This window comes from Paroedura picta, chromosome 15 (assembly GCF_049243985.1).
Source record: "Paroedura picta isolate Pp20150507F chromosome 15, Ppicta_v3.0, whole genome shotgun sequence".
Classification (NCBI taxonomy): Eukaryota; Metazoa; Chordata; class Lepidosauria; order Squamata; family Gekkonidae; genus Paroedura; species Paroedura picta.
Genome location: NC_135383.1, coordinates 1289604 through 1316308, shown reverse-complemented (window position 1 = coordinate 1316308; position 26705 = coordinate 1289604). Strand labels below are relative to the sequence as shown.

At 51.7% G+C, this 26705-nt stretch overlaps 1 protein-coding gene across 2 annotated transcripts in view; it reads left to right on the top strand.

Annotated features, from left to right (window-relative positions):
* Positions 1-2721: 2721 nt before the first annotated feature.
* CAPZB (capping actin protein of muscle Z-line subunit beta) overlaps positions 2722-26705 on the top strand; it is a 31444-nt gene continuing 7460 nt past the window's right edge. Inside the window, exons 1-4 of one of the 2 annotated variants that reach the window (XM_077311666.1) lie at positions 2722-2904; positions 12675-12764; positions 20635-20756; positions 21746-21859. In XM_077311666.1, coding sequence (XP_077167781.1) covers positions 2902-2904; positions 12675-12764; positions 20635-20756; positions 21746-21859 — 329 coding nt within the window. In that variant the 5' untranslated portion in view covers positions 2722-2901. The remainder of the gene's footprint in view (positions 2905-12674; positions 12765-20634; positions 20757-21745; positions 21860-26705) is intronic. The other variant, XM_077311667.1, reaches the window with a different exon arrangement.

Genomic DNA, 26705 nt, shown 5'->3' with positions numbered 1-26705 from the left:
AATTAACAAAGAGAGCTTTCCCTCCCTCTCCCAAAATACTAGAACTCAAGGATATCCAATGAAACTGATGGGCAGTAGGTTCAGGACGGACAAAAGGAAACAATTTTTTGCCCCAAGAATGATTAAATTGTGGAATGTGCTGCCAAAGGATGTAGTGATGGCCACAGGAATCAACAGCTTTCAGAGGGGATTGTGGAGATTAATGGATCAGGCTACCATGGTGACTGAGAGGAACCTCCACATACAGAGGCACTAAGCCTCTGAATCACAGAGCCAGGAGGCAACCTCCGGGGAAGGCCTCCAATTCTCTTCCCTAATCTTGGCCCTGCAGCGGAACAGGTCAGGCACTGCTGGAGACTGGATGATGGACTGGGTGGATGATCAGTCTGAGGTTTGGGCCTTGATGTCCTCGCCAAGGTGCTGTTTGAGTTGTCTGGATGGCTCCTGCGAGAACCAAAATGCTGGCTTATCGACACCCCTGGTCTGACCCTGCAGGGCACTTCGGATGTTCTGAAAGCTGCTTGTGAGTTTTTTGCTCCAAGCACACAAACATGTCTTCTTCCGACGTGCCCAGCAATAAACATTCAAGAGCAAGCAGCTGGTCCTCATTTCAAACCATGTTCTGGGAGAGCAAACATTTTTTGGCCGGTGAACGCAACGCAAATATTTGGGGCAAAAATGCAAAGCAGCTGTTCTGTCCTTTTATACCTCTTAAGAGCAAGGCGAGAGCCCCTCCACGCTCATCTCCGGGCCATGAAGGAAAACATCCTTCCCTTGAACTTGGATTGTGTTCAAAAGAATAATTTTTAAAAGGATGCAGTGTAGACTGACAAATTGTTAAAAGAGTTTTCCTGGCTTTGCATACACCCAGGCAAACCATGCCCTCCCCTTTCCGCTCTCAGAGGTCATTCGCCCAGCATAGTATTGATGGTGAATATGTTCCATCCTGCCCATTGTCTTGGCTCACTCTGTCACTTTGAGTCCCAGGGAGATAAATGGACTATAAATGCCATAAATAAATGAAATGAACAGGGATCCTTATGCAATTATGGGACCCCCTCAAGACTCCCCCCTCCCTCTGTCTCTGATTTGATCAACAGGCAGCTGTGTGGGCATGGATAAATTCTAAGGAAACCAGTGCTCGGAAACAAGCATACACAAATTTCCAAATTAATTATGGATGCTTCTAAATTCAACAGGAAAGGAAGGTGGTGTAAGGTGTGAGGCAGAACAAATCCCTGGAAGAAGAGCCAAGTGGAAGGAGGGAAATTTCTCCTTCCCCCTTGCCCGAGCCTTCAAAAATGCTGGGCATATCACCAGCCACAATACACAGCGCTGGGGCTTGAAACCTTGAGCCAGCTATCACAAAATAAATTCTGGCAAGATCAAAGCCACTCCCCAGCCTCCGGGCTTCCTGTTTGATGTGAAGCTGATGGAAAAACTGAAACAATCTCTCTGGGGTTATGTGGTTCCTGATAGAGCTCCAACTTCATGGAGCTCGATGCACTTTCAGTATCAAAAAGAGTGTTCCTTACTCGTTCCAACACACTCACTTTTTTTTTTGCCAGGAACCAATCCTGTAATGGGGGCTCCTGTGCAGACTGCTCAGTTTCCTCCACTGTTCACCTCATCTCCCGTCTTGGGAAAGCTGGAAATGTGAAAACAAAACAAAGAGCTCAGAGCAGATTCTCTAGGTGAGCTTGACTATTGGGGGCGTTTGTGAAGCAAAGGGGAAAAGAACTGCCCCATCAGGGCCAGTTCAAACCCTTTGAGCTAGTGCCCAGAGGAAGGAACCAACAAGACCAGATTACAGGCGGAGTCACATTTTGGCATGTGTGAAAAACTCCCTGCAAGCAGAAACGCAGCTCAGCAAGGGCTATGTAGGAAGCCTTTCCCTCTGAAGTTACTTTCAATTACTAGGCAATTTTTGGGTGTACATTTGTGCCTGTATATACAGTAAATGTATATTTTATGTCTATGGATTTTCACAAATACAAACACACAGGTGGAGATCCAACCATGCAAATAGAGGAATATATTGGACATTTTATTTATTTCTTTTACTGATTTTACCCTGCCTTCCTCTCCGACACGGAAGGCAGATTACACAATGCAAATCAAGGCAATTAAGGCAACGAGGCATCTAATAAGGCACGCCACAGAGCTGGGATTAGAGCAGCCTCTAACAATGCAGAGACTGTTGCATTAAACAATGCAGAAAATGGCATTACAGAAGTCGCATAAAACCCAAGTGGCGTCAGTGAGGTGATGCCTACGGCAATGGCATCCTGGACCCACTGCTGGAGCCCCCAGCCCAGTCCCTTTGCTCAAAGGCGGTATAAATTAATGCCTTAAATATGCCCAGAGATACGCATTCCGCTGCCGTCGGCTCCGCCTGCCTTGCCCCTTCCCTGCACATGCATGCATTCATGCATGCATGCATGCATGCATGCTCCTCCCGCCCGATTCTCTGCCGCTCTGCGCCGCCGCCTCCCCCTCCGTGCGCAATGGCTTTTTCCTTTCCTGCTCTTCCGGTCCTCGGCCGGCGCCACCCCCCCCCCGGCCCTCCGCCCAATGGTCTCTCCCGCTCCCCGGCCCTCCCTCGCGCGCGCCTCCCGCTCCATACTTGGCGATGGCCGGCGAGCCGCGCGCGGATTGGCTGAGCGGCCGGCGAGGCGCGAGGGAGGGGCGTGGCCAGGAGCGCGCCTGCGCCGCTGACCCGGATGTTCAACTGCTTGGCAACGGCGGAAGTGGGGAAAAGAGGAGGAGGAGGAGGAGGAAGAAGAGGAGGAGGAGGAAGAAGAAGGAGGCAGAGGCCGCGGCCTGGCTCAGAGCTGAGAGAGGCCGGACGGAGGGACCGAGCGCCGCCGCCTCTGCCGCCCCCCCGGGAGCCCAGGCACCATGGTGAGGAGGGCCCGGCTGTCAGGGCAAGCTCCGCCCCCAGCGCCTGGGGGGCCGCCTCCCCCCCCGGGGCAGGAGAAGGCGAGGGGGGGGGAGGGGAGGAGAGAAGAGCCGGTGGGCGTTGAAGGGGCGGCAGGGGCAGGGGTCGATGCGGCTGAGCGAGGAGAAGGGCCCCTGGCGGGATTCCCAGCTGTGCAAGGCTCTGTTGACCCAACTGCAACCTCCCTGGGGCAGGGACCGCTTCCTTCCCTTTAGTTGGCTGCTAGGAGGTGTCAGGAAAACAGTTACCTTGGAGTTCCTCAGTGCAGTCAGAGTCCAGCAGGGGCACCTTTAAGACCAACGAAGGTTTATTTAAGGCGTGAGCTTTCAAGTGCAAGCACTCTTCCGCAGACCCTGCAAGACGTGGGCATGAAGGGTCTCCCAGATGGGTGCTGTGGCAAAACGAGGAGGACCCAGGGGTTGAAGCAGGCCAGCAGCGGTGGGAGTAGTAGCAGTTTCAGGTGAGCGTCAGGCTGACCTTCCCAAAAGCAGGTTGCTGGTGTTTGGTGTACCACAAGGCTCTTGATGATCGTCTGAAGGAGATGGTTCATGGTAGGCCAGGAGAGTTTTAGGACAGGGCACTGATTGCTGTGGGGAGGCCCTGGAGCTGGATGGGTGCCGCTGAAAATGTGGTCTGACAGGAGTTGAAAAGCCACTGCTGTTTCCTCTCGGCTGGTGGGATTTTGGCAATACGATGCTGTGTAGTGAGGTAAACAGTCATTTATTTTGTGGTTTGTGTGATGAAAGTTAGTGCTTTCCAAGGACAGTTTCCTAGACCCCATCTTCTGGTGCACAACTAGTAGTTAGAATTTTCCTGTTTTCAGCTTTGGTTGTGGTGTGGGTATGTACCTGAACTCTAAAGCAGGTGGAAATCTGGGATGGTTTGGCTTAAATTTCCTTGTGGGCTGGTCCAAATGTCTTTCAAGGCACAGTATAATTTGAGTGGTGAATTTCTCGTTAACTCACCCAGAATGAATGTGTTGCCCTGGGCTAGTATTGGACTGCAAGCCTGGTATTGTGGGAATGAGTGAGAGAGTCCTAAATGAGCTATATGCTGTGTTCTTCCACACAAAACTGCCTTTGAGTCAAGCTATACACTGCAATACTTTCTATTTCACCTGGCAGCAGCCATCCAATATTTTAAGTCTTTCCCAGCCATGAGATCCTTTTAACTGGGGCTGCTGGGCATTGAGACAGAAGGCATACTATGGGCTGTGCCACTGAGGTATGATCTTTTCCTTCTGAACATTTGCAGTTATCGGAATTCTTTCTGCTTTTTGTCTGTACAAGACTATTCCTTTAAACCAGGGGTAGTCAAACTGCGGCCCTCCAGATGTCCATGGTCTACAATTCCCAGGAGCCCTTGCCAGCATTCGCCAGCGAACGCTGGCAGGGGGCTCCTGGGAATTGTAGTCCATGGACATCTGGAGGGCCGCAGTTTGACTACCCCTGCTTTAAACAATAGTTCCACCCCCTTTTCCGTGTCTTAACCATGTGGGTTTCACTTTCAAATTGTCTTTCAGGTTTATCCCCCTTCCCCCCATATCTGTGTATTAATATTGTTATTTCTTAATCTGTATCTCAAACTTTACATTCCTTCTATTATGGAGAATTAATAGGGAAACAGCCAAAACAGCTTAGCTAATTACATGTTGTTTGTCCTGGTCACCGGAAAGCTGGACACGTATTCAACATTGCCTCAAATGTGGGGGCATTAGTTATACCTCAAATAATTGCACTTTCACTAGGTAGAAAACTGTCACTTGATACACATGTGGCTCAGGAAGAGTGTGAAAAATGGATGCAGTATCCTTCCCAGTACTGGACAGCACTCCACCTGTAGTAAACCCTACATGGAGCAGGGTGAGATCTACTTTGCATACTGGAGTCAGGTGGTGTGGGTACCAGTAGTATCCTGGATTGGTCATACCTGGCAAGTTTCTGAGGAAACACACAACAAAACTAAAGGTATAGCTTCAGGGACATAGCTAGAGTTCTGATTTACTCTAATACGTAGTCTTCTGGTACACACAGGCGTGTGGAACTGTGTTGAGAGGTGCACTTTAGTGAAGCATATTTCATGCTACAGATGTGTGGAAAAGGACATTGTTAAAAGGAGCTGGTTTCTGGTTTTTGGATTAGGGCTATGTCTTAATGCCCATGCTGGGTGTGCAATTCTGTCATGTTCTAGAATTTCAGGATGGTGCCTGCTTCTTAGAACCAAGGCTGCCTCCATAATTATTTTTAAAATTGCTGTCTGAAGTAGGCCGCTGTCTTCTGAACTCTTCATCCATCCAGGAGAAGAAACAGGGGATCGTTGTGCCTCCATAAACCAATCTTGTTTTAATGATAAAGGCCTGCTCATCTTAATTTCCGTTTGATGCCCTCTGGTTAGTCTTTCTGCGCCTGACATTCTGAGAAAATGCTGGCTTTAAGATTGACACTTCCTTTGCCCAATTAACTTTGCCCAATTAACTTTATTATTTACTATTTAAACTTTTATCCCGCCCTCTCTTGGCAAACTCAGGGCGGATTTGTCAATTAACTCGGATGCGGATTGGGTTGGTATTTTTTCCAGAGTGATTTGCGTAGATTGATATCTTTCCTTTTTATTAATGACGGCAGACAGTGAAAGCTGCTGCAAACTTCAGGTTACCTTATTTCTTTGGATACTTGTTCTCTTGGGTATTTGTTCTGCAGAACTAGCCTGGAGACCTTTTTAGTTTCCCCCCTCCCCAATCAAATGTGGCAAGTCCCAGCTTGGCATGCCCGCTGGTCGGTATGCATGTCCAGGAGGAGCGCTACGGTGCTTGTCGCCCAGCAGTAAAACCTAAGCATACAGTATAATGTAACACAGGTCTATTTTTAGGATGGCTGATACTGTACTTGTCTGCAGAAATGATTCCTTTTGGAGGAGGCGAAGGCTGCAGCCAGGCTGCCCTTTCCTATCTCCCGCCAGCTGACTTAGCAGTGGAGCCAGAAGTGGGGTGGGGAGGTGCTTCAAAGCAGGGCTCTGGTCGACATGGGCGCCTTGCGCTGCGGTTCTTCTTTGGGTCTGTGCCGTGGACTGAGAGTCGGCAAGGATCTCCAGACTACTGTTTGTCACAGGAGAGATTGACAAAAAGGATTGGCCTTCTTGACTTGTAAAGCGTTGGGTGTACAGAGCAGCAAACCTGCTCCAAGAAGTTGAATAATTATCCTTCTGTGGTCTTTGGAGGTGCTGCTGCCGTGTCTCTGCAGGGAACATTGCTGGGAGAAAACCTCCTGCCAATCCCCAGTTGCTTTCGAGCGGCTGAGTAATCCTGTTGTGGTTTTGTGTTTGGCGTGATCAGGTGAACCAAACCCAACACAGTGCAATGGACCCACCTTTTCTCAGAAGAGGCTGCTCTTGTGTCCCTGCAGTTCTTGAACCACGGTTTGTTGCCTCCCAATAAGGAGGCAATCCCAGAGCAGTAACTCATGCGGAGACACAGGGACTATGTCCTCCCTGTGGGCCTGTGATCTTGGTTTACACTTTCCTGTTCTTAAAGAACCAGGCAGGAGGCCTGAGACACTGAGAGCAGCTGCCGGTCTGAGAAGGCAGCACCGACCTTGATAGAAAGTGGTCTGATTCGGTATCAGGCATCTTCACGTGTGGCAGTCTCCTTGCATCCTGTGCTTTCCCCACTGAGCGCAATCCTCTTCCTGGAATGCTGCCCTCCTACTCTTGAGGAGGCTTGGTGAAAGTGGTGAAAAGTGAAAACTTCTGCCAATTACGTGGGTAGCACTAGCTTGATCTGGCAAGTAGCCCCTTGTTGCCAGCAGCAGAGATTGCCTCTAGGCTGCCATGGAAGGAAGCTTTCCTTAACAGCTACAAAGGGCTGGGAGAGCCAGTGGACTGGCCCGTTTGGGAAAGCCTTGAAGGGAATCATTTACAGGGTGGTAGGAACTGGGCAGTTCAGTCCAGCTGAGAGCTGGAGCCCCAGGGGATCAGGGCCTTCAGACTGCTGTAGGCAGGCATTCTGTGCCCTTGGAGACCTGCTTTTGAGCTGTGGGTCGCCATGTTTGTTTGAAGCAATAGAACAAAGTGTGAGTCCAGGGACACCGTCAGAATAAGAGAGTTGGAAGGGACCTCCAGGGTCATCTAGTCTAACCTCCTGCACCATGCAGGAGCTCACCAACAAATTCTGAGCATACACGCAAAATCCTTTTCCCAGGATGAAACTTTGTTGGCCTTCAAGGTGACACTGGACATGCACTCCTCCATTCAATTACAGAACGTTGAGTAAGGGCACTGAGTTACTGTGGAAGGGGTTAACTGCTACACGGCCACAGTGGAGGCTCTATGGTGGGCATAAGAAGCTACAGTTCTAGTTGGTAATAATGAGGCCCTGAAGTGTGGGTGTGGCTCAAGTAGGCCTGGGAGCCATGTGCGTTGTGGCCTTGGCGGCCGATCCCTGATCTGTGCTGCTGCTGGATATATCGTTCCCTGAGAAACTCGTGTCAGACCTCCACTCCCCAGGCTGAGTCCCAGCGTTGCACGTAGGTTTTGGGGCTGAGCCTTGGTCCAAACAAAATGCGGCTTCTCAGGCCCTTGTAAGAGGACTCGGAACCCTCAGGGGCCTCCAAAAGGCCTTCCATTTTGTCGGGCGGCCTCGCAGTTCCTGGTCTGCCGCTTTCATGGTAGGCTGGCTCTCTTAAGCTGTACTTCCTCTTGGCTGTTGAGAAGCTGCCTGTGAGTGATTGAAAGGCACTGTAAATAAAGCCTCCCTGGCCGGTCTCTAAGGTGCCTCCCACCCTGTTTTTTTAATAGTAGTAATAAAAAAAGCTGACCGTGTTACTGAGTCGGAAACTGATCCGCTGAAAGGCTACCTGAGTTTCCCTGCTTTAGCTTTCTGCGTTGGTCCATACTTTCTATTTTGAGTGTCAGGAGGGCTGGCGCCCGTGGCTTTTGTGCTCTGCTCTCGCTGCATCCTGTGTGTGCCGGCGGCTGGAAAGGCAAGCCCTGCTTTTTACTGGAAGTGGAGAAAGGCAGCATTGCCAAGGGAGCTGCAGCCACAAATCTTAGGCAGAGAGCTGTGAGGTAGTTGTGAAATTTGGTGAAGCTGGACTTGCATCAAGAAGAGAGCCACCTGTGCCTGGCCCTCCTGGCCCCTCTTGCAGCTCGTAGTGGCTTGGTGACCTTCATTCCCCGTCTTTGTGAGAGTGTTGACTCTTGAGCATAGGCAACGTGGGGCTTGCCAGTGCACAGGCATGGATTTGGGTATTTGGCCTGTGAATCACTGATGCAGCACAAGGTTCTGTATGCTCAGGAGGGTGCGGCAGTCAAGACTTTTGCGATAACCTTCCTGGTGGTTTCCCAGGGACATCCATGGGTTCAGGCTACTTGTCTTCTCTCCCCCCCCCCGCTGCTTTCATGCCAGTGGCTGAGCGGAGCCTCCGAAGTAGACCTATCTGATGCCAAGCCAAAGAGTCAGAAGGCCCAGGGTTTGCTTCTCCATTGCTCTCTGAAGAGTCAACGTTGCAGGTGTTTGCAGATCGGAGCCTTTCCCCCATGCCAACAAGACGTCCAGAGGGCATTGTGCTATAGTGGTTGGTATGGTGGGGAGGGAGGGAGAAACTGGTTCCATTCTTGAATCGTATTCCGGTTTCAAAGGAAGTCCCTCGGGTGGGATGGCTTTCTGCTTCATGTCACTTGAGGAGAGCAGAACTGCACAAATGGTTTCTTTTTGTCGACAGATGAGGTTCCTCTAAGACACCAGGCAGGCAAGAGATCCTATTTAGTAGGGGTTCCCGAGGTGTTATGTCCCCCACCGGCGGAGGCAGGGACCCCCCTCCCCCCTGCTTCTGTGGCATCTGCCTAATTCTTACTGCGTTCAGCTTCTTTTGTGCCCAGAACCAACTGGCAATACTGCTGCTGCTGTTTCCTTCCTGCTCTCCTTTCTTAAAAGGCTGCTGCATATCCTGGCTTCTGCAGGCTGCCTGCCGCTTTTGCATCACTCATTCTGAGTACAGATTTTAAATTTCCTTTGTGTAGAATTAGGGCGTTTGTTGTTTGTGCCAGAGCATGGCGAAGTCCTCCTAATAGATGAAGCAATCTCTCTCCCCCCCCCACCCCCCGTCCCTTTCATCTGCCAAATGACTTGGTCATCTGACCCCCCCCCCTCTTCAGCTTTGATATAGTCCAAGGGTGCAGCTGTTTAATAAAACACTAATATTCTGGCTTTTTGAAAATAGCTGGCGATGTCTGAGAAGAGCCCCTGGCTAAAGAAGCACAATGAGGTCAGCCTTGCTCAAGGAGAAGTCCTGAAATGTGCCAGTTGCTCCACTGAAACTAATTTCAGTCGTGAGGACAATGGAAGCAGACATCATACAAGTTTATCAATTAAAAGCCAATTATGCCTGGTGCATGAGGGAACTTTCTCCCTCCTCCCGAACCCTTCGGCTCAGAGTCGTCCTATGAGGCTGCTTGTGTTGGACTGGGCTAAAAGTCCTTGGAGTTGGTCCACAGAGCAGGCAGGCAACGGCACACCACATCAGGTGGTCTCTTACCTTGCAAGCGCCAGAGCCTGTTACGAGGTGAGAAGGAAAGGAGAGATGCACGGACAATGGCTCCTTGAAAGAAGAGCAGGGTGGGAATGCAGTGGCGCTAGGGTGGCAGCTGTGAAGGATGCTGCTTGCCCTGATTTTTCTCTCTGCAGTTTTTGCGGCGGGATCCACCAATCACAGCTGATCACAAAATGATAAATAAGCTTTGCATTTAGGCCGAGAAAGGTCAGTAGACACAACAATGAAACCATGGCTAAAATACCAGCCTCTGTGGTGACGTGGTGTCTGGGATTTAGCGAGCTGTGCCCCTATGGTCTTTGGACTCTTCCAGTTCTGTTGACTCAGGTGTCTTGGGACACTTAGAGGCTTTTGCATTCCCTTCTGCCTTCTGTATTGCCCCTATGAACAGCCTTGCTGATGCTGACGTCATTTTTTGTTTACAGGGAGGTGAATTTAAAGCCCGTAACCTGTGAATTGTAGTCCTCTGGGATATAGAAGAAGGGAGATGTACATGCTTATCTGTGTGCGCACGCATGTGCTGTGGGCTGCTCTGCTGTAACAAGACGCATGCCGAAGAGGAGAATTTGTGGCAAGCGAAACCTCTTAGCAAGGGACCTAATAAAGGAGTTTACTTTGGCAAAGCCTCACTGACTTCCAGCCACTCCAGGATTAGGAGATCATAAGAGGCTGGGATTGTAATAAAAAGTTCATTTAGTGCTCTCCTCTCCTCTGCGAGAATCCTCTCCTGGAGGAAACTGGTAGAAGTCTGGCATGCGCGAGTGCATGCTTAGGTTTCCGGGAGATGGCAAGATGAGACGTCTAGTTGTTGCCCCAATTGTGTGCGTAACCATTTGTTGGATCACCTTTAGCAAGCGAGAATCTCTTCCGGGTAACCAAAGCAAATGAAATGCGCACGCAAATTCATACCCAGAGTTAAACCTTGTTGGCCTTTAAGGTGCCACTGGGCTCAAACGTTGTTCTCGTGGCACACAAAGATAGTTTCAGAAGGTAGCCGTGCTGGTTTGCGGCAAAAGAGCACAGCAAGATTTTTAGGGTGTGGAAACGCTCAAGAGTCAAATCTCCATTCATCAGATGCAGGTCAGTTTGTATCTTAAGAAGGGAGCTCTGACTCTCAGAAGCTTGTGGCTCTCTGGACTCTAATCTGGCTAGCGGACCCCAAGGCCATCCTGAGAGCTAGCAGTAGAGGCAGGCCCTTGATGTCCAGCCTTGATTTTCTTGACCTGTGCCGCATGGGCTTCCTGGAAACAAAAGACCGTAGGAGCAAATTGTGAGCTGAACAACACGTTCTCTGGTTTGAGGAAGAGGTGCTGAGGCCTCGGGCCTTGAAAGTCTGGGTTTCAGTCTCCGAGAAGCTCCTAGGTAGCTTACACAAAAATGTGCTCAAGCTTTGGACCGACTTGCAGTTGACCTGCTTGTGATCCAGCTGGGTAGCACTGGACCAGCGGTCTCCGAGGAGGTGTGTTGACGTCTCCGTCTCTCAGTCCAACCTCTGAGTCAGAGGAAAGTGCTTAGCGGAAATCGCCAGTGCGTCCCAGTGCCTCTCCCCACCCCCTTTCCCCTCCCGCTGAACCCTTCCATCTGGCGCTGCTGCAGGGGACCATCTTCTGAAGGGTTCCCACGATCCCAGAGTTGAGAGCCTGACCTTGCATTTGTGGGCTTGTTACAGAGATGTGTAAGAAGCGGTGGGAGGCAATGACAATATGTGGTCAGAAGGATCCCCTTTCCGAGGTTAGCAGCGAGAGCTGCGTGTTCGCCGGCCAAACTAAACAAGCCTCGCAGCCCCCCGAAGGGAGGAGAAGAGGAGAGAGTGAAATGGATCCCTGCCTCTGTGCTAAAACAAAAGCACTCAACTTCTGCACACCAAATAGCTTCTGCTGGTCGCCTTCCATATTGCTCAGTTGCTCCGTTCAGCTCTGCTTTTGTTACATGGTGCCTTTCCTCCGGCCCTTCAGAGACCTGTGGTGAGGTGGTGGTGCTAGAATTCCCTGGGTGGCTGCAGTCCTGCAGAGAGGCCTGGAAAAGCTCCTGGTCCTCAAAGTCCCTGGCCGCTCAGAGATACTGATGTTTGGTGTCACTCTGAGAATCTCAAAATCAAGCAAGCTCTGGTTTTCCATCTCTAAAACGTTTTGGCTGCTGCTTAACCTGGGAAAAGCTTCTCTTTTCTTCCTTGAGTAGATACTGTGGGTCTGCTTTGGTCGTTAACCCAGGCACTGTGCAGAAAGCTAGATGGTTCCCTGCAAGTGTGGCGCGCAGGTGGGAAAGGGGGCAGCAAGGCCATGGCTAGGCAATATTGAGCTAGCTGGAATGAGGACTTGCCCAGGCATTTGGTAGCATGGCGTAGTGGTTAAGAGTGGCGGCTGGAGAGCGCTGGAGAGCTGGGCTTGATTCTCAGTTCTCTTAGAGTTCTCTCAGCACCACCTACCTCCCAGGTGTCTCTTGTGGGGAGAGGAAGGGAAAGGTGTTTGAAAGCCGGTTTGGTACTTCTTTGGGTCAACATCCCAAGTCTTCCATTGTCTGCCTGGGAGTTTTCACGCATGGCGCTCTGGCAGTGCTGTGACCTCTGAAGAATTCATACCAGAGATTCTGTCCACGGCTAGCGTTTCAGGCTCCAGCAAAGCAGCAAGCGCTGACACTGTTGGCTGGTGATGGATGGGGCCCTGCGTGGTCTTGGCTCCTGACAGCCGGGGTGCTGAGAACAGTGTGCAAAAGGGCTTGGGGCTCTTCCCCGTTGAGCGAGGAAGGGGCACACGCAGATGGCAGATTCCAGAACGCTTCCCGCAGTGCGTGCTTCTCTCCAGCCGAGTCCTTTCGTTCTGCCTGTTTTCCTTTCCGCTTCTATTCATAAATATGGCATCTCTGTTTTTCCTGATAAGGTCAGCCGGAATCATTTTGAGGGTGCCACGGCAGGCCACATTCCCAGCAACTCTGACAGGGCTGTCCCAAGGTCACCCAGCTGGCTGCGTGTGGAGGAGGAGTGGGGGATCAAAACCGGCTCGCGAGATCGGAAGCCTCCCCTCTTAACTACAACGCCCAGCCGGTTGCCCCTGCTGAGGGTAGACCCCTCTGTGGGAGAGTTCACAGTGCTGGGCTAACTGGACCGGCCGTCTGATTCTGAACCACGCAGCCCGACATGCTTGTACTCTGCTTCTTGTGAGTGCCTCAACTTGCCTCTCTCTTCCCCCCAGAGTGACCAGCAGCTGGATTGTGCCTTGGATCTGATGAGGCGTCTGCCTCCCCAGCAGATTGAGAAGAACCTCAGCGATCTGATCGATTTGGTGAGTGGAATGGTCTAGTTGAATGCAGGTGTCATTCTCAAGCCATGGTGGGTGCTGACCTGGCTTCAGGAATGGACCAGAATCATCGTCTGATGATTTTAGGGTCCAGAATGGTTTCCTGAATGGGTGGGAGTGAATTAATTTTGAATATATTTTTAAATGTGTTCAACATTTATCAGAGGATATGACATGATACATGGTCAGTCAACTGCCCCCCCTCAGTGATCAGTGATGGGCCTGGAGGGGGGGGGTGGGAAGAGGAGGGGCCCAGGTTGGGGGTGTCCACAGCTGTGCTTCCCAACCCTATTCTGCAAGATCCTGCCAGTTCTGGGGTTTCTGTGAGCCTAAAGGATGTTTCAGAGATTTCTCAACAGTAAAAAAGTTGAGGAAGGCTGGTCCGACCTGACCTGGGTAGCCCAGGCACTCCTGATCTCGGCACTTAAGCAGGACAGGCCTTGGTTAGCATTTGGATGGGAGACCTCAGAGGACTGCTAGGGTCCTGATGCAGATGCGGGCAGTGACAAGCCGCCTCTGAACACCCGGCCGCCAGACAATCCAAAAATTGTAGGATCTCCTGGCTATACTCCAGACACGTCATACAATAAACGAATAATCTTGGCTGGGCTTCTGGCAAGTGGAGCATCGCTGCTTGTCTGCTTGCGTTGTTCTCCTTGTGCCCAGCAGTTGATTCTTTAGGTTCAGTGGCCTCTTAAAAGGAAGCTGTAGTTTGCTGGACCTTGTGCCAAAGCCTGGCTGGCTGAAATCGTGGTTTGCAGACCAGGCGTCTAAGCCGATTACAGATCAAGCTGGTTTAAAATGATGGTTTGGCAGTTCGGACACCGTGCTAAACTGTGGTCAAGGCAATTTTGTTTTGGTTTAGGACTGAGCCCGATCATGTCAGCAGGAACAAACCTGGTAGAGAGTTGAGCGTGTGCCCGCTTGGCCTCCCCTGGGCTGAGATGAAAAGCAGAAGTTTACAAGGGGCCGCTGCTTAGTCATGAGGTGGCCTCGCTGCCTCGCTGCCAGCGTTCTTCACCAGGGCTTAACTCCGACTGAGAAATCTAGTTGTTGGGCAGGAAACTTAACTCCAGTTTGTTCAGGCACTTTCGTTGGTGTGTCACGGCTAACTGGTGTGTTTTGGAAGACTTTCATACGTCTTGGTGTCCTGTGTGAGGGATGGTGGGAATGTGCAACGTTGACCCATGGCAAGGTTCACGTCTGTCTGGAGCAGAAAGAAATGGCTTGTGACCTCCGAGAGCTGAGAGATTTCTGCCGTCCTCAAGGCTATGGAAAGGGCATGTGGCCTTTGTTGAAGTCTGTCTTTGAAAACCTTCTGCACACCTTTACCCTTCAAGGTCTCCGAAGCAAACAGCAAAAATTGCAAAGGTGTGGAAAGAAAGACGTTCAAACCTTTTAAAACACAGAACGAGGTCTTTGGTGGCGGCCAGAGCAAACTAGCACCCATTAAGATCTAGGAGCCTCTCTCCCTCCATCTCCAGATTTCCCTTCACCAAGTTAGAACCCGATTAAGCCCCCCTCAGGGCTGGACTGGTGGAGCCAGACGAAGCAGGCCCTCTTTGAGCTGCTTCGTGCTTAATCCCCCCCCTCCCCCCCCAGCCGCCGTGGGGTGAGGAGTTGAGCGTGCGGCATTCCGTTTTGCTGACAGCAGCAGGGAAGATTGCCCCGACTTGAACGTGAGCGAAAGGGCCTGGTGGGGAGGCCCTCTCTGGGTCAGCGCCCTTCGTCTGCCCCAAACACTTCCTCAGTTCATTAGCGGGCTGGCGTGGCTCGGCCTCTCACCCACAGCTGTTGTTGCTGCTTCAGGCGGCAGAGCCGGTAATTAGAGTCCATTAGAGCCCTTGTCAGTCACCGGCCTCCCTGAAAGGAGCCGGTCGAGGCCGCTGGTGATTCACCTTGGCAGGAAACAGTGCTCAGAAACGGGTGACAAATGGTTTGCCAACGGGGAAGGGCTTGGCAACGCAGGCGAGGGTGCTGGGGGGGGGGAGACTGGAGGTGGGGGTGGCTTTTAGGGAGACACGGGCTCAAGCGGAGCAGAGTTTGCACGTGGGAAGCCAGGGCATCCGTGGACAGGGCATCCCACCCCCCCCACCCCCCTTGCCTGCATGGGATCCGCATCCTGTTGCCACGCTCAAATGTGATCCACTGGTTCATGTCCTGTGCTCCTGTGGAGTTGGGCCCTGTACGTGGTGCTGTATGTGCCTTGATTAAATGCTTACTCCTGGGTAAGACTGACTGTGCTGTGCGGGGGGGGGGGGGTCTTAAACTCTGCATGTGTGTGTGAGAGAGAGAGAGAGAGAGCGTTTGACTTTGCCGTTTGGATTCGTGCTGTCTGGCTGTGGGGACAGATGGGGGAATCCGTCTCAGCCGCTGCAGCCGTGCCTGGGGCCACTGGGCTGGCCTCTCTGTCCTGCCTGACTGGACACCTCGATGTGGGGGGGGGACGGCGGCTGCGATGGCTCTGTGGGTTCAAAAGGGCGGCCTTTATGGACTTGGCGTCCCTTCAGGAGGACGCTGAGTGTGCCGGTCACGGTGTGCTTTGCCGTGCTTAATGTTTCAAGCAGCCCCGGAGACTCCTCGGTGGGGATTGCTTGGCTGACATGAGGGGACTTGGCACAACTCGCCAATTACCCCCTCGGCGTGAGCCAGTTTTCCACTCAGCAAGCCTGGCTGTAAATGGGAATATGTTGAGTTTAGGCAAGATTAGCATTGGGATGTTTGGAATGGGTTGCCAGGCCCTTTTTTGAACCAGTGGAGGCAGCTGTGTGTTTGGGGGGGGGCTTGGCTGCAGAGACACCTTAATCTGTTGGACGTGACCCTGCTCCAAACTTTAAGCCCCTCCCCCCCTTTGTGGGCACTGTGACAAGGATCTTAATGAGAGTTTCCTAAGCCAGAACCTCTTGGCATGGAGGAATGTTGCCCGTTTCCAGAGGCACGGGAGGGGTCACAAGGATGAATGCAGGGTGGGTCGACTCACACGCATGTGTCATATCCTGTTATCATTGGCTGGGCCTGATTCGCACAGAAAATATCCTCCTGGCTAGGGGCAACTTAGGTGCCAAGCTTGGGTGTCAGGGAAGGTTGTGTTGACTGTCAGGTGAGCGTAGTGACACACTGCTGCTTCTTTCTTTTTGGAAGAGCATAAACCTTTGTCCAGAGTAGTGGCTGCGTAGTTCATGCCCAGTGCATACTTCTGCGAGAAAGTTGTTCCTGACTTGTGCCATTTCAGGCTTGGCCCCTGCTTCTCCTGGATGCTCTGTGCTCTCTCTCTCTCCATGGGGTGTTTTCCCTGCGCTTAAAGCATTGCAGTCTGCACCAGGAGCAGCTCTGCCCCATGGTTCCCCTGGGCACGTAAGCTGGGCCTTTGACGTGAAGTGCAGGGTGGCCATGCCAGAGCCGGCCTTGTCCGTGAAGAAACCGGAACTGCCCAGTTTGGCCGTGGCTCTTGCTAAGCGTGCCGATTCCCATCAAGCACGGCTTCCGGGGAGTGACATCCATGGCAAGCAGGGAGCCCGTGGGAGGAGGGTGTTGACAGATGTTTGCTCACAACTGTGTTCTGTCACTCTGACTGGAACTTGGAAGGTTAGTTTTTGCAGCCCGGTGTATTTTCGGATTTCCAGGCCATCCTAAGTGGCAGAGGGGAGAGGAGAAACTGCGGGGCTTGCTCACAGGGACGTTTAAGAAATCTGAGTTCAGGCTTTGGGGGCACCAGAGGACGAGCGCTTTGACATGACCGTGGAGGGTTGTTGCTGGCCGTACCAGACGAGTGAACTTTGCGTTGTGCTCAGGAGCCAGGGCCACCCCGGTGCTCCATCTTTGCCACAACATCCGTTGGGCTGGCCCTGCTTTCTGCGCGCAAGAAGACATTTTGACATCCTCTCGGATGACTCAGTAGAATTGCAGCCAACCCTTATGAGCTGCAGGGCTCGCATGGCAGGTGCCGCTGTGATTTGTGGGGTTGGAGCTGCTGGCTGGCTCCCGTCGGCTCCGGCCTCCAAGTGGCTTTCAGGCCCTGGTTTTTCACTTCCCTACGGTGACATCAGTCCGGCAAGAATTCAAGCGGGAGCCCGCGCTTGTCAAGCCGTGAAATGCGGCTAAAGCCCCAGGTGGCTCCGCTGCCAGAAGTCTTCTTTCCAGAGGAGGCTGCCTTCCGTGGTCCGTCTTGGGACCCCCTTTGTGGCCTATTCAGTTCGTATTTCGTATTGTTGCTTCATAGCTCCGTTCTTACAGTGCCACAGCGGCCTGGCTGTGTTGGTCTCCCACCATCCTCGCAGTCCCGTCTGGGGCTGCTGCTGGTGGGGACCACAATGGCTGTTTCCAGAAGCAAATTCGTGTCTTCGGTGTGGACCCGTTTAGGGAGAAATGGTCCCTTCAGAGTGGTCCGTGTGAGTCTCTGCCCCTTGAAGAGAGCCAGATTTTGGCCTTCAAAATTCTGAGTGAGGATGATCAAAATATAATCAGTTTTATTTATTTCTTACATTTCTATACTGCCCTCCCTTGGGTGGGGCTCAGGGCGGTTCACAGAGAACATAAATTATTATTATTATTATTATTATTATTATTATTATTATTATTATTATTATTATTATTATTATTATTATTATTATTATTAATAATAATAATAATAATGAACATAAACCCAGTAATACAGGTGCCGCGTGGTCACGGCATCCGTCAGTTTCCCCAATGGGGCAAAACTAATGTCCATAATAAAGAACATTTAGTATTTGCTTATCAGTTCAACATTAAGCCTGCAGGTTGGTCAAATGGGGGGGGGGATGGATGACTTCTGGAGGGCCCCATAGCAGTTGTCAGTTTCATTGGCCTCACATGCTTGGCAGCAGAGCTCCCTTGTGCAGCCCCTGCAGAACTGCACCAGCTCTGTCAGGGCCGGATCTCCCCTGGGAGCTCGTTCCACCAAGTGGGGCCCAGGACAGAGAGGGGATGGTGGGATGCAGGTGTCCAGACAGGGGGGGGCCTCCAAGAAGCCAGCAAGCAGGGATGTCGCCCAGGGCTCCCCCTCAGCACTTGGTGTCCTAAGGTAGCCTTACGAGTAGGAAACTTAAGAGTAGGAATAACTTCCAGACACTGGATCTCCTCCACGTCTCCCGTAAACAAAAAGTTGACGTTTTACTTTTCAGACAAAAAAAAAAACAAAGGCACACCGTTTTCAGTCCAGTTCTTAGGACTTTGAAATTACCTGGCCCTGCTGCCCGTCTAATCGTGACTCGCTCATACCCAAAGGGTTAAAATTAGTTGGTCAGCCTCCTACCTCGCAAGCAGCCCTGCAGGAAGGAAGCGTTTGGCTGGCTGCTCCGGGCGGTGTAGGGTTTCTCCCAGTGCACAGGTGACCGCTTGTCCCGGTGGTAGGAAAGACGGTTTATTTTTAATTAAAACTTTGTTCCAATACCTGGTTCACTGAATCCCGCCAGATTAGCGTTTCCAAAGGACAACGGATTCCTTGTTCGACAAGATGGCAGCCTTGTCCTTTCAATTTGTCTTCCTCTTTGTGCGCAGCTGTGCTCCCTGGTCCTTGGCAACCCAGATTCAGATAGAAGGCCCATTCATACATAGCCCTTCTTAAGGAACAAAACCCCCTGCTCTCTGAGAGACTTGTCTCTTGCGTTTGGCGGTGGTCTTGGGCCCACCAGTGCACTCTGGTGAATCACTGCCCCCCACAGATCCTCGCTTCATTGTGGGGCTTCAAGGCTCCTTTGGCTAAGGAGATTTCTCTGCAGCCTGGAGAGCCTTGGGGAACTTATGGCTCACTTGAGTTGTGTTGTTTATTTTTTCCTCCATTCCCAGCTAGAGGTGAGAGCCAACCCTTAGGTATGCACCACCATCATGTAGTGCTTTGAGTCCTGGGCTAGGACTGGGGAGACCTGAGTTCTAATCATCACCTGATCAAAGAGCTCAGAAGGTGACCTTGACTTGGTCATGCGCTCTCAGCCGAACAGGGAAAGCGGCCGTGAGAACAGAACTGAGGACGCATGGGGGGAGAGCCATGCCTAACCTCAGTTGAGGAAGGGTAAAAACATTGTGTCTGGCGAGGATAAAAAGGCTTCTCTTTGTCGTCTAATAAATGCCATAAGGCCTTTGCTGCGCTTGTGAAATTTGGACAGCGAGGTTTCTGCGATGGTCCTCCCTTGAAGGAACGGCACACAGATCAGGTAAATGTGGCTTTAAAGGAGAGGAAAAAAAGGAATTTAACCAGCATGGTAATGTTTGGCAGGAAGCCTGGAAACTATATTAAACTCCACCCAGAGCATGAGCTAGTGGAAAAAATTAAGTTGCCGTTCATGGGCAGCGTATTCTCTTTGCAGCTCTTGGATTTCCACTGTTATAAATATTTACCACTTTTTCTCTTCTCCCTCTCTCCCCACCTTAGCAGTCACTTTACAGGCCTAAATTGGCAAGAAGCAGAGATCGTGACTATGTATGCATTTAGCTTTGAGACCACACCAGTGGCCGTGGAGTGAGATCTGAGTTTGTTGGAGAGGTGGCGTGTGTGTCTGTGTGTGTGTGTGTGTACGCTTTGTGCTGTAACGGTGTGGGAGGGAACCATTGCTGTGATGCAGTGCAGAATAAGCACGTGTTCACGCAGTTCACGTGGAAACACTATTGTGTCATTTATGCGGTGAAACAGGGGTAGTTAGCCTGTGGTCCTCCAGATGTTCATGGACTACAATTCCCATGAGCCCCTGCCAGCAAACGTGTTTGCTGGCAGGGGTCATGGGAATTGTAGTCCATGAACATCTGGAGGACCACAGGTTGACTACCGTTGCTGTAAGAGATCTGAAGCAGACCACTGCTCTTGTGTTTAAAATGTATGTATCGTTGATGGTAGAAGTGGAGGCTGACCCCCCCCCCACACACACACGCGCGCTCTCACATGGTCCATCTTCTGGGTCCACACCAGCCCCGTGGCCTGCAGTGTCGATATTTCTGAGTTCTCAGCAGTGCTGGGTTGCGTGGAAAGAAGAGTTTTCTCTGGAGGGTCCAAGGCAGCCATAACCAACCACCTGTGGATGGCCAGGGACATGGTCTACTGTAAGTATCTGGACCCAGCAATTCCCCATGGCCATTAAAACTAGCGAGTGCGCTAAGCTGACCCTGCAGCGAGAAAGCCAGAACGTAGCCAGTTAATTCAACTGCAGGAATTGAAGTGGCTGGGAAGGAGAACGCTCCCTAAAATTCTAGGAGAATAAATTATTTTCTCCAGTGCTGGAATGGTAAATCTGGCACCAGACCCGGGTATGCGTGTGAATGCGAGCTCTTAAGTGTTGGTGCGACAGGTGAGGAGGACCCGTGCCTGCGTCAGGCCAAGGAGAGGCTAGGCTGTCAGTCTGAATAGGGGAGTCAAAGAGAATCCAAGCAGATGCTGGAGACTTAAGACACAGGTTGGCTTAGGATAAGGCTTAGCCATTCCCCTTCGTATTGGGAGTACTGGCAGTTATGCATGTAGAACACGTGCCTTAATACTACTCCATTGCATAAACATGTAAAAAGGTATATGTTTGCTTAATGATAAATGATGCATTTGCGTTATGGGAAATTTGGTTTAATAAAGTGAATATTGCACATGTTACCATTATTCACAAAATGTTTTTCCCAAGAATTTCCCCCCATGTCTTCAAAATTTCCAGAAAACATTGAATTTTGCTCCACTCCTGGCAAAACTTTCTCACTGGTTGGTAAAGTGAGGAGGCAGCTAAGCAAGCATCTTGCAGTTCTGATCCACAGTGGGCTGTATTTCTTCTGTGGGCCAGGCGCATCTTTTAGTTCCAGGAGACCGAGGTGATGCCCGCAGAGCACTTTCACAAGACCATGTTTTGACTTTCCCACTTCTTAGGTCCCGAGCCTCTGTGAAGATCTCCTGTCTTCAGTTGACCAGCCTTTGAAGATTGCCCGTGACAAGGTGGTGGGGAAGGACTACCTGCTGTGTGACTACAACAGAGATGGAGACTCGTACAGGTGAGTGGCTGTCCCTCCACCTGCACAGAGCAGCAGCTCCGTTTGAGGAGTGGAGGTTTCCGCCCTCGTCCTGGCGTTTGGTTTGCACATTTGGCTCTTGAGCGCTTGGCCCCCTCACTCAGTTTGTGGCTGAAGGGTGCTTTTGGGGAGGTGGGAGGGGTTAAGGGCTTATCAATAATCGTAGCTGGGAACGGTTTCCCTTTGGCACTGCTTGGGGAGCCAAGACAGCCCCCTTCCCCCCCCTCATATAAACCTCCCAGGCCCCTTGACTTTCTCCTCAGGTTCTTATCCTTGCTTTTGATCACTTTCCTTAAATGGAATCCTTATGGGTGGGAGTCGGTGCCAGCAGCTCAGTTAGAAAACCTGTTTGCTTGGAAAAGAAACGATTCTCTGGTGCAGGGAAGTCAGGCGTCCCACTCTCGAAACTCCAGCGGGGCCCGTCCATCTGTCTTTCTTCAAAACAGCCTCCTATTTAAGTCCTTAAATGTGTTTTGAGTGCTTGTCTGCTATAAAAACAGTTTTTTGGGGGGGCAATGTTATGAATTTCTTGCGGATAAAATTACTGCTGCAGCTAGCACTCTGTCTCCTTTAAAAAAGAGTTGGAGGGGAAGGACGTGTTCTGCTAGCCAGAACAGCTTTAGCGTATGGTTGCGTTGCTCTGAAATTCCATTCCCTGCGCTCTGCGGAAGAGATCTGCTAACCACAATTAAATCAAGCCCACCTTGTTAAAGAGCGGGGGGAGGGGGGGGCGGTGGACCTTGAACACTTGCTCAGCCTGCTCCAGACTTGGATGGCTGTTGTTTAAAGTGGCAGGAGAACCTGCTTAGATGCCCCCTGTAGTGCGTTCTCTCCTGGTCCACCTTCTCCTATCCTGCTAATGATACAAGGCCCTTTTCTAGCACTGCAACACCTTCCCCACTGGACAGAGCAAGTTTTCTGGTTGAAAGGTAACTCCCACTGGTGTCATGTCTTCTCTCTCTCCCATGCAGATCACCCTGGAGCAACAAGTATGACCCCCCTCTGGAAGACGGTGCCATGCCATCTGCTCGCCTGCGCAAACTGGAGATGGAGGCAAACAATGCCTTTGACCAGTACAGAGACTTGTACGTTGGAAGTCGTCCGTTGCATGTTCTTTTGGGGAGTTTTTTGGGGTGGGAGCAGCTGAGAGAAGGCCCATGAGCTCTTCTTAATAGCTTAGAGCCTGCTACTCTAGTGGGTGAAGACATACCTCTTCCTTGCTTTTGTCTGCCCCCTTCTTGAATTTTTGCAGCTCGCTTTCAATAGAAGGACGTGGTTGTGTATATATATATATATATTTTTTCCTGTCAAAGGAATTGGGTTTTGGTCTTCCTAGTGTGACCCTCTAGTCTCCCCCCAGCCATGGAATTGCAGATGGACCTTTGCTAAAATGTCAGCCAGCCGTAAGCTTCAGGAAGCAACCTGCTGCTGCGGGTTTGGAATGTCTTGGAATAACAGGCGTTTACTCTTCAGCAGGCCGCAGTCAGAGGTGATTTCCTCAGGTTTCGTCTTCCAGTTTGGCAGCCCATGTTTAAAGTGCGCGCTTTGTGTGTGCCAAGGTGTGTGTGTGGGGGGGGGGTGGAATTAAGATATAGGGTTCCCCCCCCACACACACACACATGCAGCTGTTTTCTCCCAGAGAGCTGATCTCTGTGGTCTGTCAATCTGTTGTCATTCTGGGAAGTCTTCAGTTCCCCACCTGGAGGGTGGCAGCCTCCCCTGCTGTTCCTTTCACTGGGCATTTGCATTTGCAGCAAAAGTAGCAGCAGTTCTGTAGATGCTTACAACCTGAGGGTCCTTCCCAGTGGCCGGAAGCCCCCCTGCAGTTCTGCAGGCTGGACGGCCTCCTGGTCATTGCCCGGGGCTTCAGAGTGGAGGGAACAGGGCTGGAGAGAAGGGAGCTGGTAGTTGGCACCCCCACGACGACCCTGGTGCCACGTCGTTCAGCTGAACTTCAGGAGAGGCCCAAGTTGGCCCCAAAGAGCAGAACAGTGAGATTCAGGCCTGGTGGCCCCTTAGAGACCAGCAAGATGGGGGCTTCCAGGAGGCCAAACTGGCTGCCTCAGAAGGGAACTGCTGAGACATTAGAAGTCCAGTTCTGCAGCCCGTCCTCCCAGCTGTCCCCCTAGCCTCTTCAAGAGCAGCAGCGCGGCCTTCTGTTGAGGACCCCGGGAGCCGCTCCCTTTGTGGTGGCCTAATTCTGAACAGCAGCAGCTGCTTTGTGGCTGGGCTGCCATGCCGTGGGCAGATTCCGTGGGTCCCTCGCCGCAGGGCTCCTTCTGTGGCTGCGCGGAGCAGGTGCTGTGTGGGCCTGTGTGCAGTCGGCCGCCCGGCAACCGGGATATCTAAACATCCTGCCGTTCAGGGGATGTGTTGTAAGTAGTGCTCGAAAAAGCGTCCCCAAAATAGTTCCGTGCTGTTCTGTTTATGCCAGAGGGGTAACAGGCATGTTACTAAGAGCAACCACAAACAAGACTTTTCAGATGCGAAGGCTGAATGTGTGTTCTGGAGGTCAGGAGAGGGGAGCAGCAGGAGAACAAGAACTCCAGATGGCCCCATTTCTGTGTGTGTGGAAGCTCCCGGAGTCTGCTTCTGGCCTGGCAAGATGAATGCACACAGGGTTCCTTCACTGCAGGATCACCACAAACAAAACTGGCCTTCCCGGGTTTCAGGGCAAGGCATCTTGAACAGAATCAGGAGCCCCATCTTCATCCTCTGCCCCGGGCCAGCCTTCCTGTGGCCCTTCCACCCGGTCATCCTGGCTGCCATACTCCTTTGGCTCATCCTCGTGCACACCTGTTGCCAAAGGTTGTTTGAAGCAAGAGGGAAGAGGGCTCAGAGGTCTCATGTGGGCAGGTATGCATGCCTAGCACAGGACTCCTATCCCCAGTCCTCTTCTTCTTGACAGCTGGGTTTGATTCCCCACTCCTCCTCCACATGCAGCCAGCTGGGTGACCTTGGGCTGTTTGTGCAGAGCTGTTCCCTGTGAGCTCTCTCAGACTCATCGACCTCACGGTGTGCCTGTTGCGGGGAGAAGAAGGGAAAGGTGTTTGTAAACTGCTTTGGATCTCCTCCAGGTAGTGAAAAGCAGAGTATTAAAAAAAAAGCTCTTCTTCAGTACTGCAAAATTTAGGATTTTAAAATTCATTTCCAGTGGAGTTTACACAGCCTGTGGTCTTAGCATAAGGGGGCCTCTCAGTACAGGATTCCTGCGCAGTTCTGAAATTGCTGGCCCTTGGTGTGTTTTTGCTAGCTGAATGCTCTGAATTTGAAACAGCTGCTTTCTACGCAATGCTAAAACCTGGAGCTAGAGCTGCGTTTGGGGGAGGGGGTGGTACTGCCTCTTCTCCATACCTGCATCTGCCCTCCTGGCAACTCCTTGGATCTCCGTCCTGCTCAGAGTGGGTTCCTCCAGCGGCTTGCAGCCTTTTCCTGAGTCTGGGTGCAATGTCTGGATTTTGACCCAGCAGGCTTCCGTGGCAGAAGAGGGGATTCCAACCTGGGTCTCTCAGATTCTAGTTCTGTTGAAGGCTGACCACACCTGGCCCCAAGGAGGGGACTGGAGAATCCACTCAGATTGCAGGGGGAGATCTCAGAGGTGCATCTTCCCATTGTGTAGCTACTGGCCAGGGGGAGGGGGGTTCTGTTTCTAGCAGTCTCTGACTACTGAATCTACCCTTTGTATCCCCCGCACCCTGGTCTGGGGCAGGGGCTGACTGCCTCTCCTTACCGCCTAGGCCTCCCAGCTGCTGACCAGATGTGCTGTCTAAGTGTACCTGGCATGGAGGGTGTGCATACCTAACCCGATTGGTATGTTTGCTTGAGGGATTCTTGCACCTGCGTGTGTGCTGGAAGGAATGTGTCTAATACCTGTATGGAACCCACAGGCACTGTTTTGGGACAGTCTGCGGTGAAGAACAGCTGGACCCAAGGCAGCTACAGCCCCCACCCCCCTTTCCTGCAAGCTGTTGCCATCTTTTGTGTTTTGCAGAGTGGCCCTTGGAGCTCTGCACGTATGCTGCAGTGTTGTTGTTTTTTAAACACATGGCATGGGGCTGCCTGATGTAGCTTGCTTGTGGTCTGAGGCCATACCTCACTCCTGCCAACAGATAGGTAGGTGCCTGTAGATTCAACCTCCTGGAATCTCTTGGAGGCCTGAGAGAGACGGATCCCTAAGATGTCCACTGGCTGTGGCACCATTGTCCTGCCTTCAAGCAGTTGCTCATTGGTCTTGGGGGCTGGGCATCTGCTTGACATGCAGAAAGTCCCAGGCTCAGTCTCCACCATCTCCGGTTAAAAGGACCAGAGAGGAAGTGATGGGGAAGACCCCTGCCTGAGACCCTGGAGGGAGAGCCCTGTCTGAGACCCTGGAGGGAGAGCGGACGAGACTGACCTTGATGGATAGGCAGTAGAAGGCAGGTTCATGCACACATGTGCAAGTTGTGGCCACTAGGTTGGAAAGCTTGAAAGGGGGGGTAGTGGAGAGGGGAGGCTTGCCTGGAGCAGTGGGCTTTGACTTGGGGGTCTCCTTGTTGGCCTTCCGAGGACATCTGGTTGTCTGGCAGGGCTGCTGTTGCGTTCTTGTGAGTTTAGGGTTTGGGAGAAAGCCCTGTGGTCTATCTTGTGCAATGGAAGAAGCAGCACAGGGCTTTGTGTATCCCCTTTACCTGGAACAGAATTTGCCCAGATACGGATCTTGCCACTTTATTCCTTTAAAAAAAGCACAGGATGTTTGCCGCTCCGGTCACCGTTCATGGCTGGTGTTTTCCGCTGTGCCTCCCCACTTTGAGGCCAACTCCCCTGGGCAGAGCCGAGGTCTGTCCAGCCGTAGCTTTGGGGGAGGAAAGAGCAGGCAAGTCTTCCAGCTCCGGCTTCATCCTGACTTGAGCCCCGGAGTACCTTTGAACTGCAGGGCAGAACTCGGCTGTTTTTCCTTGTTCTCTGCCTCCCCCCCCCCCCCTTAACGGCTAACTTTCAACTGGCTTCAAATAGCATGTTAGTATTTAAAACAATATTAATACTCGACTTGATTCATTAACAGTCCAAAGGTGCTTTCGAGTGTTTCCATGTGTGAGCTTGTTAGTTCTGGCGGGAAAGATTCTCCAGGGGCTTCGTGTGGTTTCGGACGACAGTTTAGCACGTTCTTAAAAAATATACCGGCAAAAGTCTTTATGTAAAATCTCGTAAATGCGAAGCGCATAAAAATTGGAGCTTTTTTCACCCTTGATTCATGTCATGAAGATCAAAAAGTACAGAAGGTAAGAATTTTAAAAAAGCAAAAGAAAAGCCCCTGCCCTTGCTCCCCCCCCCCCAATTAACATCTCGGGCTCCAAGAGAGCTGGTAAAATGTGTAATTGGAGTTGTTTCACAAACTCCTGACAGCAGAGGTTTCTTCCCTCTTGGGAGCCCACTGCCTGGGTTTCCTGGAAGATCAAGAAGCCAGAGCAGTGACTCATGCAGAGGTGCTGGGGGCACTCTTCAGCCCTGAGGCTGGTGGCTGAAGGCTTGATGCCCAACGAAGGACTCGTGGAACAGGTGGGGGATGAAGGCCACAGTCCCGGTGTCCATTTGGGCCAATCCAGAAGTTTCCAGATATTTTGGAACACACACACAGTGCCCCGGAGACACACGGGAGGTGGCCGATTCCCTGGTCTGTTCTTTGTGGACCTTTCTTTTACGGCCCTTTCATGGAGCCTCTCCAGGATGCGGCTGCTTTGCCCTTCTCCCTTGCTAAGGAGCGCAGGCTGATACAAATCCGGCTTCTCAAGGGCTGCAGCGTGTGCTGGACTACGGAGCAAGGTGCCTTCCTTCTCGCAAGCCAGGCTCACTCAGGCGCTTTTCAGGCAGCCTCCGCATGCGCATGCGCGTGCGCGAGGAGGGAGAGAACTTGTGTCCGCGGTGTAACCTGGCTCAGCAGAAGCGCAGGTGTGG